Source organism: Penicillium psychrofluorescens (genome assembly GCF_964197705.1).
Source record: "Penicillium psychrofluorescens genome assembly, chromosome: 2".
Taxonomy (NCBI): Eukaryota; Fungi; Ascomycota; class Eurotiomycetes; order Eurotiales; family Aspergillaceae; genus Penicillium; species Penicillium psychrofluorescens.
Genome location: NC_133440.1, coordinates 5,217,368 through 5,231,705, shown reverse-complemented (window position 1 = coordinate 5,231,705; position 14,338 = coordinate 5,217,368). Strand labels below are relative to the sequence as shown.

The window sequence follows — 14,338 nt, the reverse complement described above, 5'->3', positions numbered from 1 at the left end:
CCTAACACCTAACACCCTAACACCCTAACACCTAACACCTAACACCCTAACACCTAACACCTAACACCTAACACCCTAACATCTGCCCATTACTCACAATCCTAACACCCTAACACCTAACACCTAACTAACACCTAACAGGTTTGTCAGGCTTCTACACATGATTTCTGGCATCCATGATTTTGGCCGTCATCAAATCTGGCCGTCAGAAATCATGTGTAGAAGCCTGACAAACCTGGCATCCATAATTTTGGCCACCATCAAATCTGGCCGTCAGAAATTGTATGTAGACGCCTGACAAAGCTGGCATCCATGATTTGGCTATCATCAAATCTGGCTGTTAGGAACCATCTACAGAAGCCTGACAAAGCTGGCATCCATGATTTTGGCCATTATCAAATCAGGCTATAGACGTGACTAGCAGATTCAGCATCTATGTCCCTAGCCGTCTATGAATCAGGTAGTGGAAGTGCCTAGTAGATTTAGCACCTAGGTCCCTGGCCGTTCATGAATCAGGTAATAGAAGTGCCTGGCAGATTCAGTATCTAGATCCCTGGCCGTCAACGAATTGGGTGGTAGATTCAGCATCCAGATCCCTGGCCGTCAACGAATCAGGTGGTAGATTCAGCATCTGGATCTCTGGCCATCAACGAATCAGGTGGTAGATTCAGCATCTGGATCCCTGGCCGTCTATGAATCAGGGACCAGATTTAGTATCCAGATCCCTGGCTGTCCATGAATCAGGGACTAGATTCAGCATCTAGATCCCTGGCCGTCTATGAATCAGGGACCAGATTCAGCATCTAGAGCCCTGGCCGGCTATGAATCAGGGACCAGATTCAGTATCCAGATCCCTGGCCGTCTATGAATCAGGCTGTAGATTCAGCATCTAGATGCCTGGCCGTCGTCAAACTAGGCTTCTAGAAGCTCCCTATAGAAGTGGCTCGTAGAAGCTGGACCCTTTACTAAATTGGGCTGTCAGAACTAGCGCCAAAAATTTTTAGAGCGAATTCCCAATTTCAACTTCGATTACTAAAATTCGCCCTATACGCTTAATAATGATGAATGCTATAAGAACGAGCATATATAAGCCTAATCATAAGCATTCAAAGCATAGAATGTATACAAAAATTTTTGTTTATTAACATTTTGGTAGAATATATGGTAGACGCGCTAGTAGTGTGTTGTATATATCTATGCCACAACGACAAAACAAAAATTTTGTAACCTTCTCCGTTTTCGCTGAAACTTGGCATATAGGTAGGGAAGATAGATATGACTAACCTATAGTAATCGTAATTAATTCTAGCGATCCGTTATAGAGTAATTAGCAAAATAGAAATTGAAACGTGAATATCTCTATGAGGGATGGTCTAATCGTCATAATAATACCATCATTCGATCCGGCTTCGTTCAGAGTATATTATATGAATTCACACGCTATGAATATTCCTAATATTGGGTATGCGCCCATATATAGGTCAGTATGCAACGTTCAGAGAATGTTCTGTTAAATGGTTTTTTTGGTTGGCCGCCTATACTAGATCCGCCCTACATTATAGTAATAATACCGGCCCATATATTATTCCGCCTAGTAGGGGTGCGTAAATGGCTGACAATACGTTCCTACTACGCCTACCCCATCAAAAATAATTAGCTTAATTTTGATTAAATAAATGCCCCCCTTCTAGTAGGAATTTCGCTATGAAATTAAATCTGCTTATGAATTAAATATCGCTCTATAACATACTAAAATTTGAAATCAACTAGCCTATGATGTAGAATGGCATGGTAGGTAGAAGAATTTACTGAGCATCGTGGGTCAGGCCCACTTTTTTCCCTTATTATAATTGGTCGCCCTAATTCCATCTTACCACGATGCTCCGCCCCCCATGGGATAGGTGGGTAGGGGAATCGAATAAGAAGGAACTCGATATAGTGAGTGATATAACACGGACAGAGTCTACTAGTATAAGTGAGTAGGAGGGAGGATAGAGCGCTTAGGCTAGTGTGAGAGAGAGGGAGGCGCGACGCGCATAGCGACGCGACGCGTTCGCTATAAAACGCCTACATTAGGGGGAATGGGACGGGAGGGAGAGAGGCGAGTCATAGTGAGAGTGATGATCGATCGACCGACCACCGTCTAGGCTTTAGGGGGATAGGGGAAGAGATGGGACGGACGGGGCACGCACCGTTGGGGCTCGGGGCACGCGGCGGCGGCCAATCCAGGGGCGGAGAATACCACCCAGCCCCCTAGGTCGGATAGGCACTACAGAGTATGTAAGTTCAAATTCTTGTTTTCAAATATTCGTGGCGGCGAAAATCAGGAGGTCTGAGTATTGTAGGGGTCAACTAACTATTTTCGCTCTCTTGCGACCTACTTCTTAGTCCGAATAGATGGCACAAACTCCAGTACGCTTAGAGCACTCATTTTATTAGATTTTAGTCTAAGAAAATTGCTCATGATGAACCGACTGTTAAGAATCCTCCCCTACGGCATACTTTGCGACTTAATTGTGCAAATACTCCACAAACAGGTGCTTAGATGTCACAACATAATTCTGATTTGGCGCCTTTCTGATTGTGATGAATCATCTTTCACTTGTCTCACAGCGGGTGGCTAGGGCTTTAACATCCATTATTTCGCTTCCCCCTTTGAGCTTAAGCACATGTGACTACGTAGGGGATAGGCCCTTGTCTCTTCACTGTAGGGCTTCCTCCACTGCTGCCAAGCACTCGTCTTTCCGGAAATTTTCAGTCAGCCACTCATACTGTCGATAAATGCCCTTCACCTCTTCCAGCTTTTCGTTTCCTTGCTGAAGTCCCAGCCGGTCACCAAATTCCACATATTCCTTGCTGATAGCGATCTAGACCACTGTCAGCCACACATTGCTAGGGAATTAAAGGAAAAACATACTACTTCGAAAGTTCGATACTGTGTCTTGATCAATTCAAAAAACTCAGGAACATAGTACGTGGCCTGTTCACGCCAATCCTCCTCTGAATTATTGCTCATCTACGGAGTTAGTACTCGCCTTAACAAATCCCTATGGAGGGTGAGGGGATGATGACATACTCGCTGCTTCTGTGAAAGCTCCGTTGGACTTGTCGGTGACTCATAATCCACAAGCGAGATTGTGCCTCTCTCGGTGTCCACCATAAAATAAGAACCCACCCTCCCTGTAGCGGCCGATATTGTCAATATGCCCTTTCCGACCTTATAGCCACAGTCTATCTGCGGTTCAGCAACACCATGCTCTGGAATATCTTCGAGATCCTCGCCCATGAAGTCAATAGGATTGCTATATGGATAGATCTGGTGCGCACCATCCTCGCCTGGTTGGAGATAGGGCAGATGGCGAATCAGGTCCCTGACGGTGGCGCTTTTTTCCATGAAGGAAAGCCATTCGTCCGTAAGCTTGGGCCAGCCATCCTGTGGAGGCAACTTCAAAGCAGAGGAAGGGATGTGAGTGTTGATGAGGAATTTGTAGAAGGAGGTCACGGCGGCGACAACTTCGTCGCGGTCGTACGTCATCTTAATCGTCTTCTGCTTCAAGGGCTGTTGTTCGGATAATTTGGGACTGGAAACAACCAGACGTTTTAAGAGATCGTGTTGAGCCCCTGCCCCATGGCGCTAGCCCCCGCCCCTGTGAGTAGGCTAGCGCAGACTATTTTTAGTATCCTACAGAGACTCGTATCCCCTGGTAGACAACTCTATGATGACGTATAGCCTGTTCTCCTGTTCTTCAGGGATCAATTATTGTGTCCATTGGGATGGAATTGATGCCTAGTTTATCAGGCCTACAGCCTACTCTGTGTACAACGTAACCTTCGAGATAGTGTTATGGGACCTTCGTACGAAGTCCTGATATTGTTATACTTAGCTAAAGCTTTGTGACTACTAATTGACTTTCGTTCTGCCATGTTCTCTTACTTATGTTTTCCCCTTTTCTCCTTTCTTTCTTTTCCTTCACTAATGATCCTTCTTGTGCCAGGACATACTATCAATTGACCTAATTTAGTTTGATCCCCGGGAGATGACCTAGCGCCTGCGGAGACCTGGGACGGCAAACGATATCACATGCACGCTATCCGCTCCTTCCATACGAACAGTCGATACGATGTGATTCTAGCCCATTGGCCGAAGCTTCTCTGGCTTACGAAAGGTTTGACACACTGGCACCCTGGCAACAAAGGCGGAGCAGAATTCACTGCTCTCACAATTCGCAAGGTTCAGGAAAGGAAAGAAAGCGGAAAGCAGGCAGGATATACCGATTTCTTCAATCATCTGTTGCAAGATCGAAATGGAAAGGATGTCGGACTGTCCATGTTCGAACTGGAAAAAGAGGCCGGCGTCATGATCAATGCCGGTTCGGACACCACAGCCACTGCGATGACCCACTTTCTCTACTACCTTATCCGCAATCAACCCGTTTTGAAGAAATTACGCGAAGAGCTGGATGCGGTCCTTGGCTGTCAGGCCACAGCTGCTCGATACAGGCAAGTCAAGGACTTGAAATATCTGCGTGCATGTCTGGATGAGGCCATGCGTCTGCGACCACCGACCTCTCTAGGGCTACCACGGATCACGCCACCGGAAGTTGCGATCATCGCAGGGTATCACATCGCCGCTAATATCACGATCTCGGTACCGACGTACACACTGCACCGTAATCCAGAGCTCTTCTCTGATCCGGAGAAGTACAGACCTGAACGGTAGTTAGATGAAGTGGAAGGCCCTAGATGTCGGACATATCTGCTGCCATTGAGCACCGGACCGAGGGCCTGCATTGGACGCAACTTGGCGTACCTGGAGCAGCAAATCTTGATCGCGACGCTGGTCCATCGTTACGATTGGTGCTTTTAGAACGACGACTTTGGGCTGACTACGATCGAGCGATTTAATGCCAACCCGGCGGATATGTGGGTGAAACTGTGGAGAAGGGAGTCGAATGTGCAGGCGTAATGGAGCGGGAGCGGCGTGAGAAGCGGCTGAACTACATGCCTTCATTCTCCTTTTCTTGGGATATATATATATATGATTCGTAATATCACGGCATTGGCAGGATTAGATATCCAGTCGAAGTACAAAAGGATAACAGTGCCATGGCCCAATATTATAGTATTATGTCTTGGAATTGTTGTAGAGATCGGCCACGTGACGGGTGGTTCTTATCTTATTCCCGATTCAACGTTGGGGTGTAGCGGATATCGGTTTACAATTTACATAGTGGCGCGCCAGGTCGGAAGAACTAGGGGATTCGAGCTACCACCGAATCGAACGCTGAGACCGAACAGATTAATCAAGCAATCAAACGGCTTATTGTAGTTTAATAATGAGTGTGTTGTACGTTGTAGAAAATTAAGACTACAGGAATTCCGCCCTCCAATCATGGCGATGCCTTGTCTGTAAAGCCCATATTGTCACGTGGGCGCTGGGCGCCAGCCCGCCTGCAATAGTTTTAAATTTAATATGAATATGAAGGATCCTAGACTAGTAGAAAGTCCCATCCTCGTCGTTGTGATATCTTTGTCTGCGTTTACTTATCATACCGACAGCTTTATTCTCGCGTAAAAAGACAGTATCATTTCCCATTCCACGAACAGAGGATTGTGCCGTTATCGTAAAAAGAGATATCATTCAATGTTCATGAGTTTCTTGAGCTGACGAAGAGAAAGTGGTTTAATGAGGTAGTCATCGATTCCAGCAGTGACGGCCTGCTGTTGCATAGGAGCCGAAGCAACGCCAGTGACGGCCATAATACACGACGGTTTCAGTCCGGCATCTTCTTCGTATTGGCGGATCCTACTTGTCGAGACCAGGCCGTCCATCACAGGCATTGATATATCTGGAAAAAGAGGATCAGATTATGCAGGAGGAGGAAAAGGGTCAAACATACCCATCAGAACAAAATCAAACGGCTGGCTGGAGTTTATGTATTTCTCCAATGCAACGAGACCGTTGGTTGCTGTGTTATAACTGCAACCAATTTTTCGCATGAATGTCGCCATGATCTATCAGCACTTAACCGTTAGCACATATTTCGAGCAGTCGAGGTAATTTTAGAGCAGTAAACGTGTGAAAATCATCTTCCCTGTAAATAGAAATGCAACGACTTACCTTGAGATTGATGTCATTGTCATCAACAATAAGAACATGTACACCTTTTGGTTGATTCGCTGGCCGAATAGATAATGTACTAGTACTGACTACCTTAGCCGAATCCTCTTGGAGTGAGCTCTCGGCAGAGTCTGAGCCAGGTCCAGCACCTGGCTCAGGTACAGATGGTTGAAGAGTTTGGGACGAAGATAAACTTGGCAGAGAACGCAGAGTATCACTTGTGTGCTGGTCCGATCGCAATTTCAAAATCTTTTCAGCAGCCAAGAGAATCTTCCGAGGTCCGAACCTGTTCGGAAAGTCAGTCGCTGTTAATAGCTGGACGAGGGACACATACGGCTGCGAGACTCGGATTGTATTTGGTGGGGTCTTATCACCAAGAACAGGAACTTTGCTTCGAAGAATGACAAAAAATCTGAAGTCATGTTTTGAGACAAGACCATAAGGAGATTGACCCTCTTCCATGTTGTTGAGATTTCCTTCTTCAATGATCGCAATATCACCTTGTCCTTTTCCAAGAGATTCGGCTAGTGAAGTGTTCCACCCGAGTCGTGTCATTAAGACATCAGCAAGAGTGCTCTGGATGGAGAGTTTTCGCTTTTCTTCTGCGGACAAGATCCCTGTTGGAGTCTCCTGCAGATCTGGGTATGCGTTAAAACCAACGAGGCATGCGTGAATGGACGTAAGAGAAGAGGCGTAAGAGGGTTGGACAGGAACGGATTCAAGATATTTGACAGGAATGTAAACATCAGCCTGAGTTCCAATACCAAGCTCGCTCTTTAAAGTGACATGCCCTCCAAGGGATGCCACAAGCTGACGCACAATGCTTAGACCAAGTCCGACGCCCTCTGAGAGTGAATCCTCTTGAGAAAACGGAGCGAAGAGTTTGTGTTTGAGGTAGTCAGGTGTAATTCCCTTGCCCGTGTCGGTGACACGGAGATGGGCAAGAAGGGATTCAGGGTCGGAGTAGTCCCTTGCCTTAGACAACGAAACCTCGATAAATCCTGTGACAGTCCACTTCATAGCGTTACCTAGGAGATTCATCACAATTCTTCTCCAGGCACCCGCCACGGACAGGATCTTCCATGTATGGGATTGATCAATGCGAACGACGACTGATAATTTGTCTATCGCGTCGGGAACTTGCTGCGCTTCTTCAGCGCTTCCAAGGTTGGAGGATGATCTCTGAACTAGACCAGAGCTAGTTTCAGGAACCCTTTTCCCGGTATATAGGATATCTGCAACATCCTCGACCAAATGGTCAAGATCAAACTCAGAACCAAGGTCCGCAGCGTCTTGTCCAGTGTGAGGTTGATTGAACTTTTTCACAAGAGTTGAGTTGTTGATTTGACAGAAATCCAGGAGATGATCGGTGGTATCCAACAAATTCATACCGGACTTTTCAATCATCTTGACCATATCTTCTTGCGAAGGCAGAAGCTTGGTAGCATGCAGCAATTCGGTACTTGCCAGGATACCGTGCAGTGGAGAGCGAAGCTCATGGTTGATCGAGGAGATGAAATCAAACTTAGACTTCTCAGTAGTCATCCAGTAAAGCCGCGAGACCTCAGACACGATAGAATCACCAAACACTTTGAAGTAATTCAGCTCTTCAAAGCCCAAAGTGCGATGGCGCTTTCGAGTCCACATCAGCGTTCCAGCAAGCCAACAGGATTTGTTCCAATCCCACAAGGGAAGGAAGATAACAGAATCAGCCACGGGGATATGTTGCGCGAGCTGAGTTGTGATTTTCTGAAGGGCTTCGGGTTCCATGTGAGGAGAGGCTGCCTGGGCACTTTCATCGCGGGCTTTCTCATCGAAATTGAAAATGTGACCCCGGGGGAAAGCCGCCATTAACTCATGTAGGAACCTTTCAGTCACTTCAACCTGACAGCCTTCGTGAAGTTTCTGACGAGGCTCTTTAAAAGCATAGCTGAATGTATCACACTGTTTGTCGGGTTCCGCTAAGGCAAGAAGAGTAGGGCATGGAGCGGTGCGAATCGCGGGATCCGCTGTATTTGGTAGCGGTTCCCAACTTGCAGGATCTTTGGATGATATGCTGATGAGAGTCAGCATGATGTGCTTAAGAAAGTGGGGCACAATACTAACCCGGAGGAAGCACTGCGACTTGCGTCATAGAAGACTACACCATCTAGATCCATAGACTCTCTAAGCAACACACTAGCACGAGCAAATATCATAGAAATCCGTTCAGGTATAGGGACCCGGTCCACCGACACCTGCAAGGACCTCTTGTGTCTTACATCGGCCGGGTTGGATTGGTCAGGTGCCCAGGCCTCGTCGAGCGACTTTCCTTCCTTAGGGCTCATGATGGTCGGCCGATCCGACATGCTCGAATAAAGGGACGTCGGGTCGGTAGGACCGGAATTTTGTTGGGAAAATTCCAGGGGCGGTCCTGAAATGTTGGTTGAGGAAGTTCGTCCCAATATCGAGATATTGTAACCACTCTGTTCGCCTGAGTGTGCGCTGCAGAAATCATCCCCGGCGTCTCTGTTATCAGTTGACTGGTGACGTAAATTCAGGGACATATCTAATGGCACAAGGTAACCATCCTTCGAAGCCTCGGTGGGCTCAAACTCTGGGGTTTCTTTCACGAAACTAGTCAGTCCCTTGACGAGAGTTTCCGCCCGGCGATGGAAATGGACCAGCCGGACGTTTTCTAGATGATTTGCGATCGCATCTGACACCTCTTGGAGAACAGCGACCTCTTCGTCATCAAAATTGTCCCGCGGTTTGTCATCGACGACGCAGTAGGAGCCAAGCACATATCCAGCGGCGCTAAACAGGGGGACTTCGGCGTAGAATCGCATATGCGGCCAATCGCGGACATAGGGACGATCCTTGAAACAGTCCTCCTTTGTAAAATCGCGAATAATATAGCGAGATCGGTTTGCGGTTATGTTATCGGTGTTGATGTTGCTCGAAGAATCCTGTGAGGTGAACAGCTTGATGGTATGAGGGCACACACCCCACACCAGATCCAGCGTCCGGACCCCGAGATAGATGCCATCGTCGGGGATATGTTTGTCCTTGTGTCGCAAAGAGACTGACTTAGTGGTTTCGGAGATGATAAACTGGTTTGTACCGTCGATGATTGATACAAAGCACCTGTTCGATCCCGTTCGGAAGACACCCAGTTGCGACAGGGCGGCGAGTGTGATATCCGTAGGGAGGCCGTTTGCGATGGGCTGTTCATCGCCTGTAGGGGCGTCGGGATCCAAAGGACCATCGGAATTCGCAGCCTGCGTCTCAGTTGGAGTATTAAAGGCGCAGTAGTACCTGCAGAACAAGGCAATCAGCGACCGGGACCGGAGTATCACGGAGAAGGTAGACCGACCGAAGCAGTTCGTGAACCCTCTCGCGTTCCGAATCTCGCAGCGGTTTATAGAAGGCCAGAGAGTTTGATGGGTCCATATCTTTAGTATGTATTCCCCATCCACATCTTGTGCAATTGAGGGAGGGAGGGAGGGAAGAAGTTGGAGCGCCGCCATTACGGCAGTGCGTTCTGCCGTCTAAAAGCTGCTTTTATTGGCGGAGGGCTCGCCAATCACATGCGACCCACATAAGGCGGTGCAGACCTTCGAATCCATGGCTCTCACGAGCTCAGCCCAGTTGGATATTTTCGCCGGATATTTTCTCTTCAATAGACTTCAGTTTATGGCCCGCAGCGCTCTAGACTCCTATGTTTCTCACTGGCCTCAATGCTCTCTTTTGCTTTCTATTAATTTCCCTGCTCCCTCTTTTTCTGAGTATATTGGTCCCTTGTCCTATTGTAACCAAGTGCCATCCTCGTTTGGTCATTGTGTGACTCTTAGTCGATGATCTTCCCATACCGATAAATTTCGAGGCAAAGCATTGAAGAGTCAGGAGTATTGTCGATGCTAGCGAATGCAACCGGCTACATATCCAATTGTAGAATATGAACATCCTTCATTGACAGCGATTATCCGGGAAGTTTTGTCAAAAATCGACAGCACGATTACCCATTATGGAAGGGCAATACACGAACCAATATATCTCTGATTAGAATAAATCTGGGGATGCCCTATGTTAGTAGGCGAACTAGCCAGGTAAGCACTAGCACATAATGGGAATTAAAGAGGGGTATTCTGGTGTGTCCAATTCTTGACAATTTCTCAAAGCAAACTAGCGCCGCTTGGCAGGTGGGTCCGATAGACAGTCAAAAAGTGCTGTACAAAGGATACTAGACGACCGGCAGATGCCGGATTTTTATTCACGTCAGCAGACAGTTGCGCTCAAACCGGCTGGACGTTGATGTTAAGATCACATTTAAGAACAGTTGTGCTGACTAGACTGGCATCCTCAAAACAACATGGATGAGACCTTCAATCTGCAAGACTTTAGCAACATACGTTGAGACCAATGTTGTGGCCGGTTCAGTCGAATTTGACCATGCTTTCCTTTTAGAGAAAGTCCTAGCTAGCTTGCATAGAGCCAACAGCGATGTCTTTTCAAAAATCGGTTGCCAGATTCTTGTACGTTGACAGGCATCTGCGTACACATGCGCGCTGTTGAAACTGACATTATCTTCAGATTGCGATATGCTGCGCTATGAAGCGTGCAGATCTAGTACCTCCAATTTTCCAAGCTGTCGCTCCATCACCCCAAGCAGCAATTGAACTTTTCTACGAGACCCGCGAGACCATTGACGTTATCTGGCCGTTCGTTGGAGTCCCTCAAGTGATACCCGCTCTTCTTGGCCTGGTTGGGGTTCTTAAGTCTCACGGCATTGAACAACCTGAACGGAATCAGCAAAGGTATCTTTCCTTTATAATTCGAATCCAGACAAGGCATGATCTTCAGTTGATTAATTACACATGAATGATTATACAAATACAGAGGGAATCTTACGCTACTTGACGTGGAACTAGGCAATGACACACGACGGGCCATTTACAAAGCATCCGCAAATCACGAGGTTTTTGAAATGCTGTCAACCTTCTATGGTGACTTTTCCTACCTACTAAATACGGCAGGGTTCGGGTGAGTCAACAACCAAATGATTTCACCGATACTTTGAATGTTGTTGGATTAACGTATAGTACAGCTATAATATTAGTCGCTCCGATCGTGGGTTACCGGAATCGAAGCTCATTCTAACGGCAGCACTTATTGGGCTTAACGCTTCAAGGCAGGCAAGAAGCCATATTAAGGCTTGTATCTCATTTGGATATTCAGAAAAAGATATTGAGGCCATCGTGTCAACGGCAGACGATCTGACTAAGTGGCAGGGGCTAGACGCTTCTTGTAAGAGTTCACCCATAGAGGTGAGAAAGCTCACAGCCCAGGCCAGAGCAAATATGGCACTGTGAAAAGCTTCAGACAAATGATAAGTGAAACCCTAGTTTACAGGCGTCAAATAACTCACTAGCAACTCTGAGTGACTTAAATTAATGCCGGATATCATTTGCACATGTCTTCATCCATTCTCCTTTAACCCCTTATAGGCATGAAACAAATGGAATACATAATCTATGGACATTTGATATGAGCATCTCTAGTGTTTGAATGAATCGATTGAAAATGGTCGGTTGATGCAGTGTAGCACTTTATCCACTTTCGCGCTTTCTGACTCACCATAAAGGAGCCAGACAACCTAGTAGACAAAAACCAAGCTCTGTCAGATGTAGGCCAAAACTGTATTTGCAAAATATAAATAAATCCAATGCAAAGCTTATTACCTAGACCTCAGTAGCATATTGTGGTCAAAAGCTATTCTTCTCCTTCCATTGCCAGAGCAGTTCCTTTCCATAATCATTTCCGTTCGGTATCCTCACCACGGTATGCACGTAAAACCTTCCTGGCTCCGAGTTCGATAGGTACATCCCACATTTATGATCAAATTCGCAAATAAGAATAGGACTATTTATACAGAAATGGAATGGGTCGTTTGCCCATCCACATGAGCGAAGTATCATCTAAATGAGCTCTGACATCAACCATTTTTGCAATAAAAGGCCCCTCTAGGAGGAAGTCAATGAAAGATTCAATACGCTGCAAAAATATTTCCTCGGACGCATCAGAAAATTCAGAAACTTGCACACCACTATAGGAAATCACTCGATTATCCTCATAAGCACCTACCAAGTTACATCCATCCGTAGGGTGCGGAAAGCCATCCGGCATATCGGGGTAATCAAGTTAGTCGTATATCACCGCTACTTTACGGTTTTCTTCCGAAAGGCTCTGCATTAAGCGCACCGCTAGCTCCATCTCGAGTAAGAACATCTCGGTGCCTATATGCTCTCCTACGTCGTTGTATGCGTCTGACACCACAGGCTAGTCCTTGGTAGACAGTGTTAGTTTTGAAACTTTTCTATTAGTTTATTAGCAGACTTGACTGCTTTGGAACAAAAAGGTAATTGGAAATTAGTTGACCAACTAAGCATACAAACTGTTGGGTCTATGATATATATATGTTTGTAATTAGTTGGTTTCTACAATCAAGTTGCGAACTACAGACAGAAATGGAAAAGGTGATTATGTCCCTCTAAATTTGATTACCTGCTTGCAGAACACGACCTTGATTTAGGACAACCTCTGAGTTGAGCACAACCAGGAATTCATTGATCTTTCGGATTCACAGGCTCGGAGTGAAGCCCTCCACTGTCACATTCCAGTCTATAGGAAAATGTGGGCCTTCATTTTCATCCCATCCGCCTGCCATCATGGCGGCGGCGAGCAACAAGCCACCAGTGTCAGGCATATAAGGAGTTGGGACTCGATTGCCACCCTCAGGGTAACCTGCGTCATCAAAGACATAGTATGTATCGAGGAGATAGGCAATAGCCTGATCTACGTCGCCCAGGCGGAGGCTGTTCATAGCCAACATGCTAAAGTCCCAGCCGTACGAGTCCGCAAAGTCCCAGTGATTCCGGATGAGCTGAGCAGTATTGCGCATCGTGGTTAAGTTGAGAGGGGTGCCGGTCATGGGAGGCGGAAGTAGGCCGTAGATGCCAATCATGGCAGGGTGATCCTGTAAGGTGGTAGTTCCAGGTTTCCACATATCCGGAATGCCCTCGTAGACGGCGTAGGCATTGTCAATGACAGGAAGCGGCGCGAGATTATCCCGCACAGTGACCCAGTCCTTCGGAATGGCGAGGTCCTGGCGCTCCTTCCACTGAATAGCAACATTCAAACCAAAGCGCCAGTATGCTAGCTCAAACGTCGGGTTAATTGTGCAGTTGGGATTTGTGTTCTCGCTGACCGGGTACAAGGGAGGGCCAAGGTCGTAAACCTGGGTAGTCGTGTTCCACCACGCGTACGATGCCATGAAATTGGCCGTAGCCGTCAGGACTTCATCCCACTCTCGTAATGTATTCTCATATGGAAATGCTCGATAAACATATTCGGCAAAGTGCATGACGTGAGGCTGCTGCCAGATGAGAAGAGAATTGATTTCACCAGGGGCGCTGCGGCCAGTAGTGTCCGTCATCTTACCCCAACGTGCGCCTGCATAACCCTGTGCAGTAGCCCGGTCAATACTGGATTGAAGGAATCGTTGATACGTATTGGGAACACTCCGAGAAAGGAGACCATAGTGTCCCCATCGGGCAAAGTGTAGGCAATGCCACAAGAACATTTCGAGCTTTTCTATCATCAGTTAATTGTTCCAGACTTCTTAGCACGAGAGGGGCCGGATCCGAGCCGCTCTTTGCCAACCAAACTTACGTGAAACTTGCCGTACCATCCGTTATTTACCAATCCTGTATGTGGCTTTGTAAGTAGTACAGCTAAGGAATAGGCAGTGAAGTCATAGGGGCCCCATACCTGATTCTATAAAAAGAAATTAGCAAATATACTTGAAAACGCCTCATCTCCAAAACACCGGGAACAAGAGGGGGCTGACACGAACCTTGTGGAGGGTTATGCGACGCTTCATTTACGGCAACAAGATACTGTGATAAGATAATACGACGCTGAAGTTCTGTTGCATTGGCATTTTCAGTTGCTGAGAGGTCAATGAATGCACCGGATACCCAATAGTTAGACCACCACTCTTTGGATGCCGCGACAATGTTATCATACGATGGAAGATTGTGTTGGGAGTTGGTGGTGGCATCGAAGGCAACCACGAGCTGCAGAGTATCGGAATCCGAAGAGTTGAGAACGAACTTGTTTGAGCCTGGTAGAGGGCCGGAAATGGAAGCCTCAGTGTTCCATTTAGCCATGATCTCA

At 46.8% G+C, this 14,338-nt stretch overlaps 4 protein-coding genes across 4 annotated transcripts; 1 reads left to right on the top strand and 3 right to left on the bottom strand.

The window, feature by feature from the left end:
* Positions 1 to 3,076: 3,076 nt before the first annotated feature.
* PFLUO_LOCUS4149 (uncharacterized protein) lies at positions 3,077 to 3,535 on the bottom strand (the record flags this gene model as incomplete). Its single annotated transcript, XM_073781470.1, has 1 exon — positions 3,077 to 3,535. A coding segment is annotated over one exon (459 nt), but the record flags the coding sequence as incomplete, so codon positions are not given.
* Positions 3,536 to 4,081: 546 nt separating this feature from the next.
* PFLUO_LOCUS4148 (uncharacterized protein) lies at positions 4,082 to 4,720 on the top strand (the record flags this gene model as incomplete). The annotated part of the gene is made up of 1 exon (XM_073781469.1): positions 4,082 to 4,720. One exon carries the CDS (start codon positions 4,082 to 4,084, stop codon positions 4,718 to 4,720), a length of 639 nt encoding a protein of 212 aa, XP_073638220.1.
* Positions 4,721 to 5,637: 917 nt separating this feature from the next.
* On the bottom strand, positions 5,638 to 9,553 carry PFLUO_LOCUS4147 (uncharacterized protein; the record flags this gene model as incomplete). Its single annotated transcript, XM_073781468.1, has 7 exons — positions 5,638 to 5,849; positions 5,901 to 5,980; positions 6,122 to 6,180; positions 6,215 to 6,407; positions 6,456 to 8,239; positions 8,344 to 9,418; positions 9,477 to 9,553. 7 exons carry the CDS (start codon positions 9,551 to 9,553, stop codon positions 5,638 to 5,640), a joined length of 3,480 nt encoding a protein of 1,159 aa, XP_073638219.1.
* Positions 9,554 to 12,740: 3,187 nt separating this feature from the next.
* PFLUO_LOCUS4146 (uncharacterized protein) lies at positions 12,741 to 14,331 on the bottom strand (the record flags this gene model as incomplete). Its single annotated transcript, XM_073781466.1, has 2 exons — positions 12,741 to 13,753; positions 14,016 to 14,331. 2 exons carry the CDS (start codon positions 14,329 to 14,331, stop codon positions 12,741 to 12,743), a joined length of 1,329 nt encoding a protein of 442 aa, XP_073638218.1.
* Between the last annotated feature and the right edge of the window lie 7 nt (positions 14,332 to 14,338).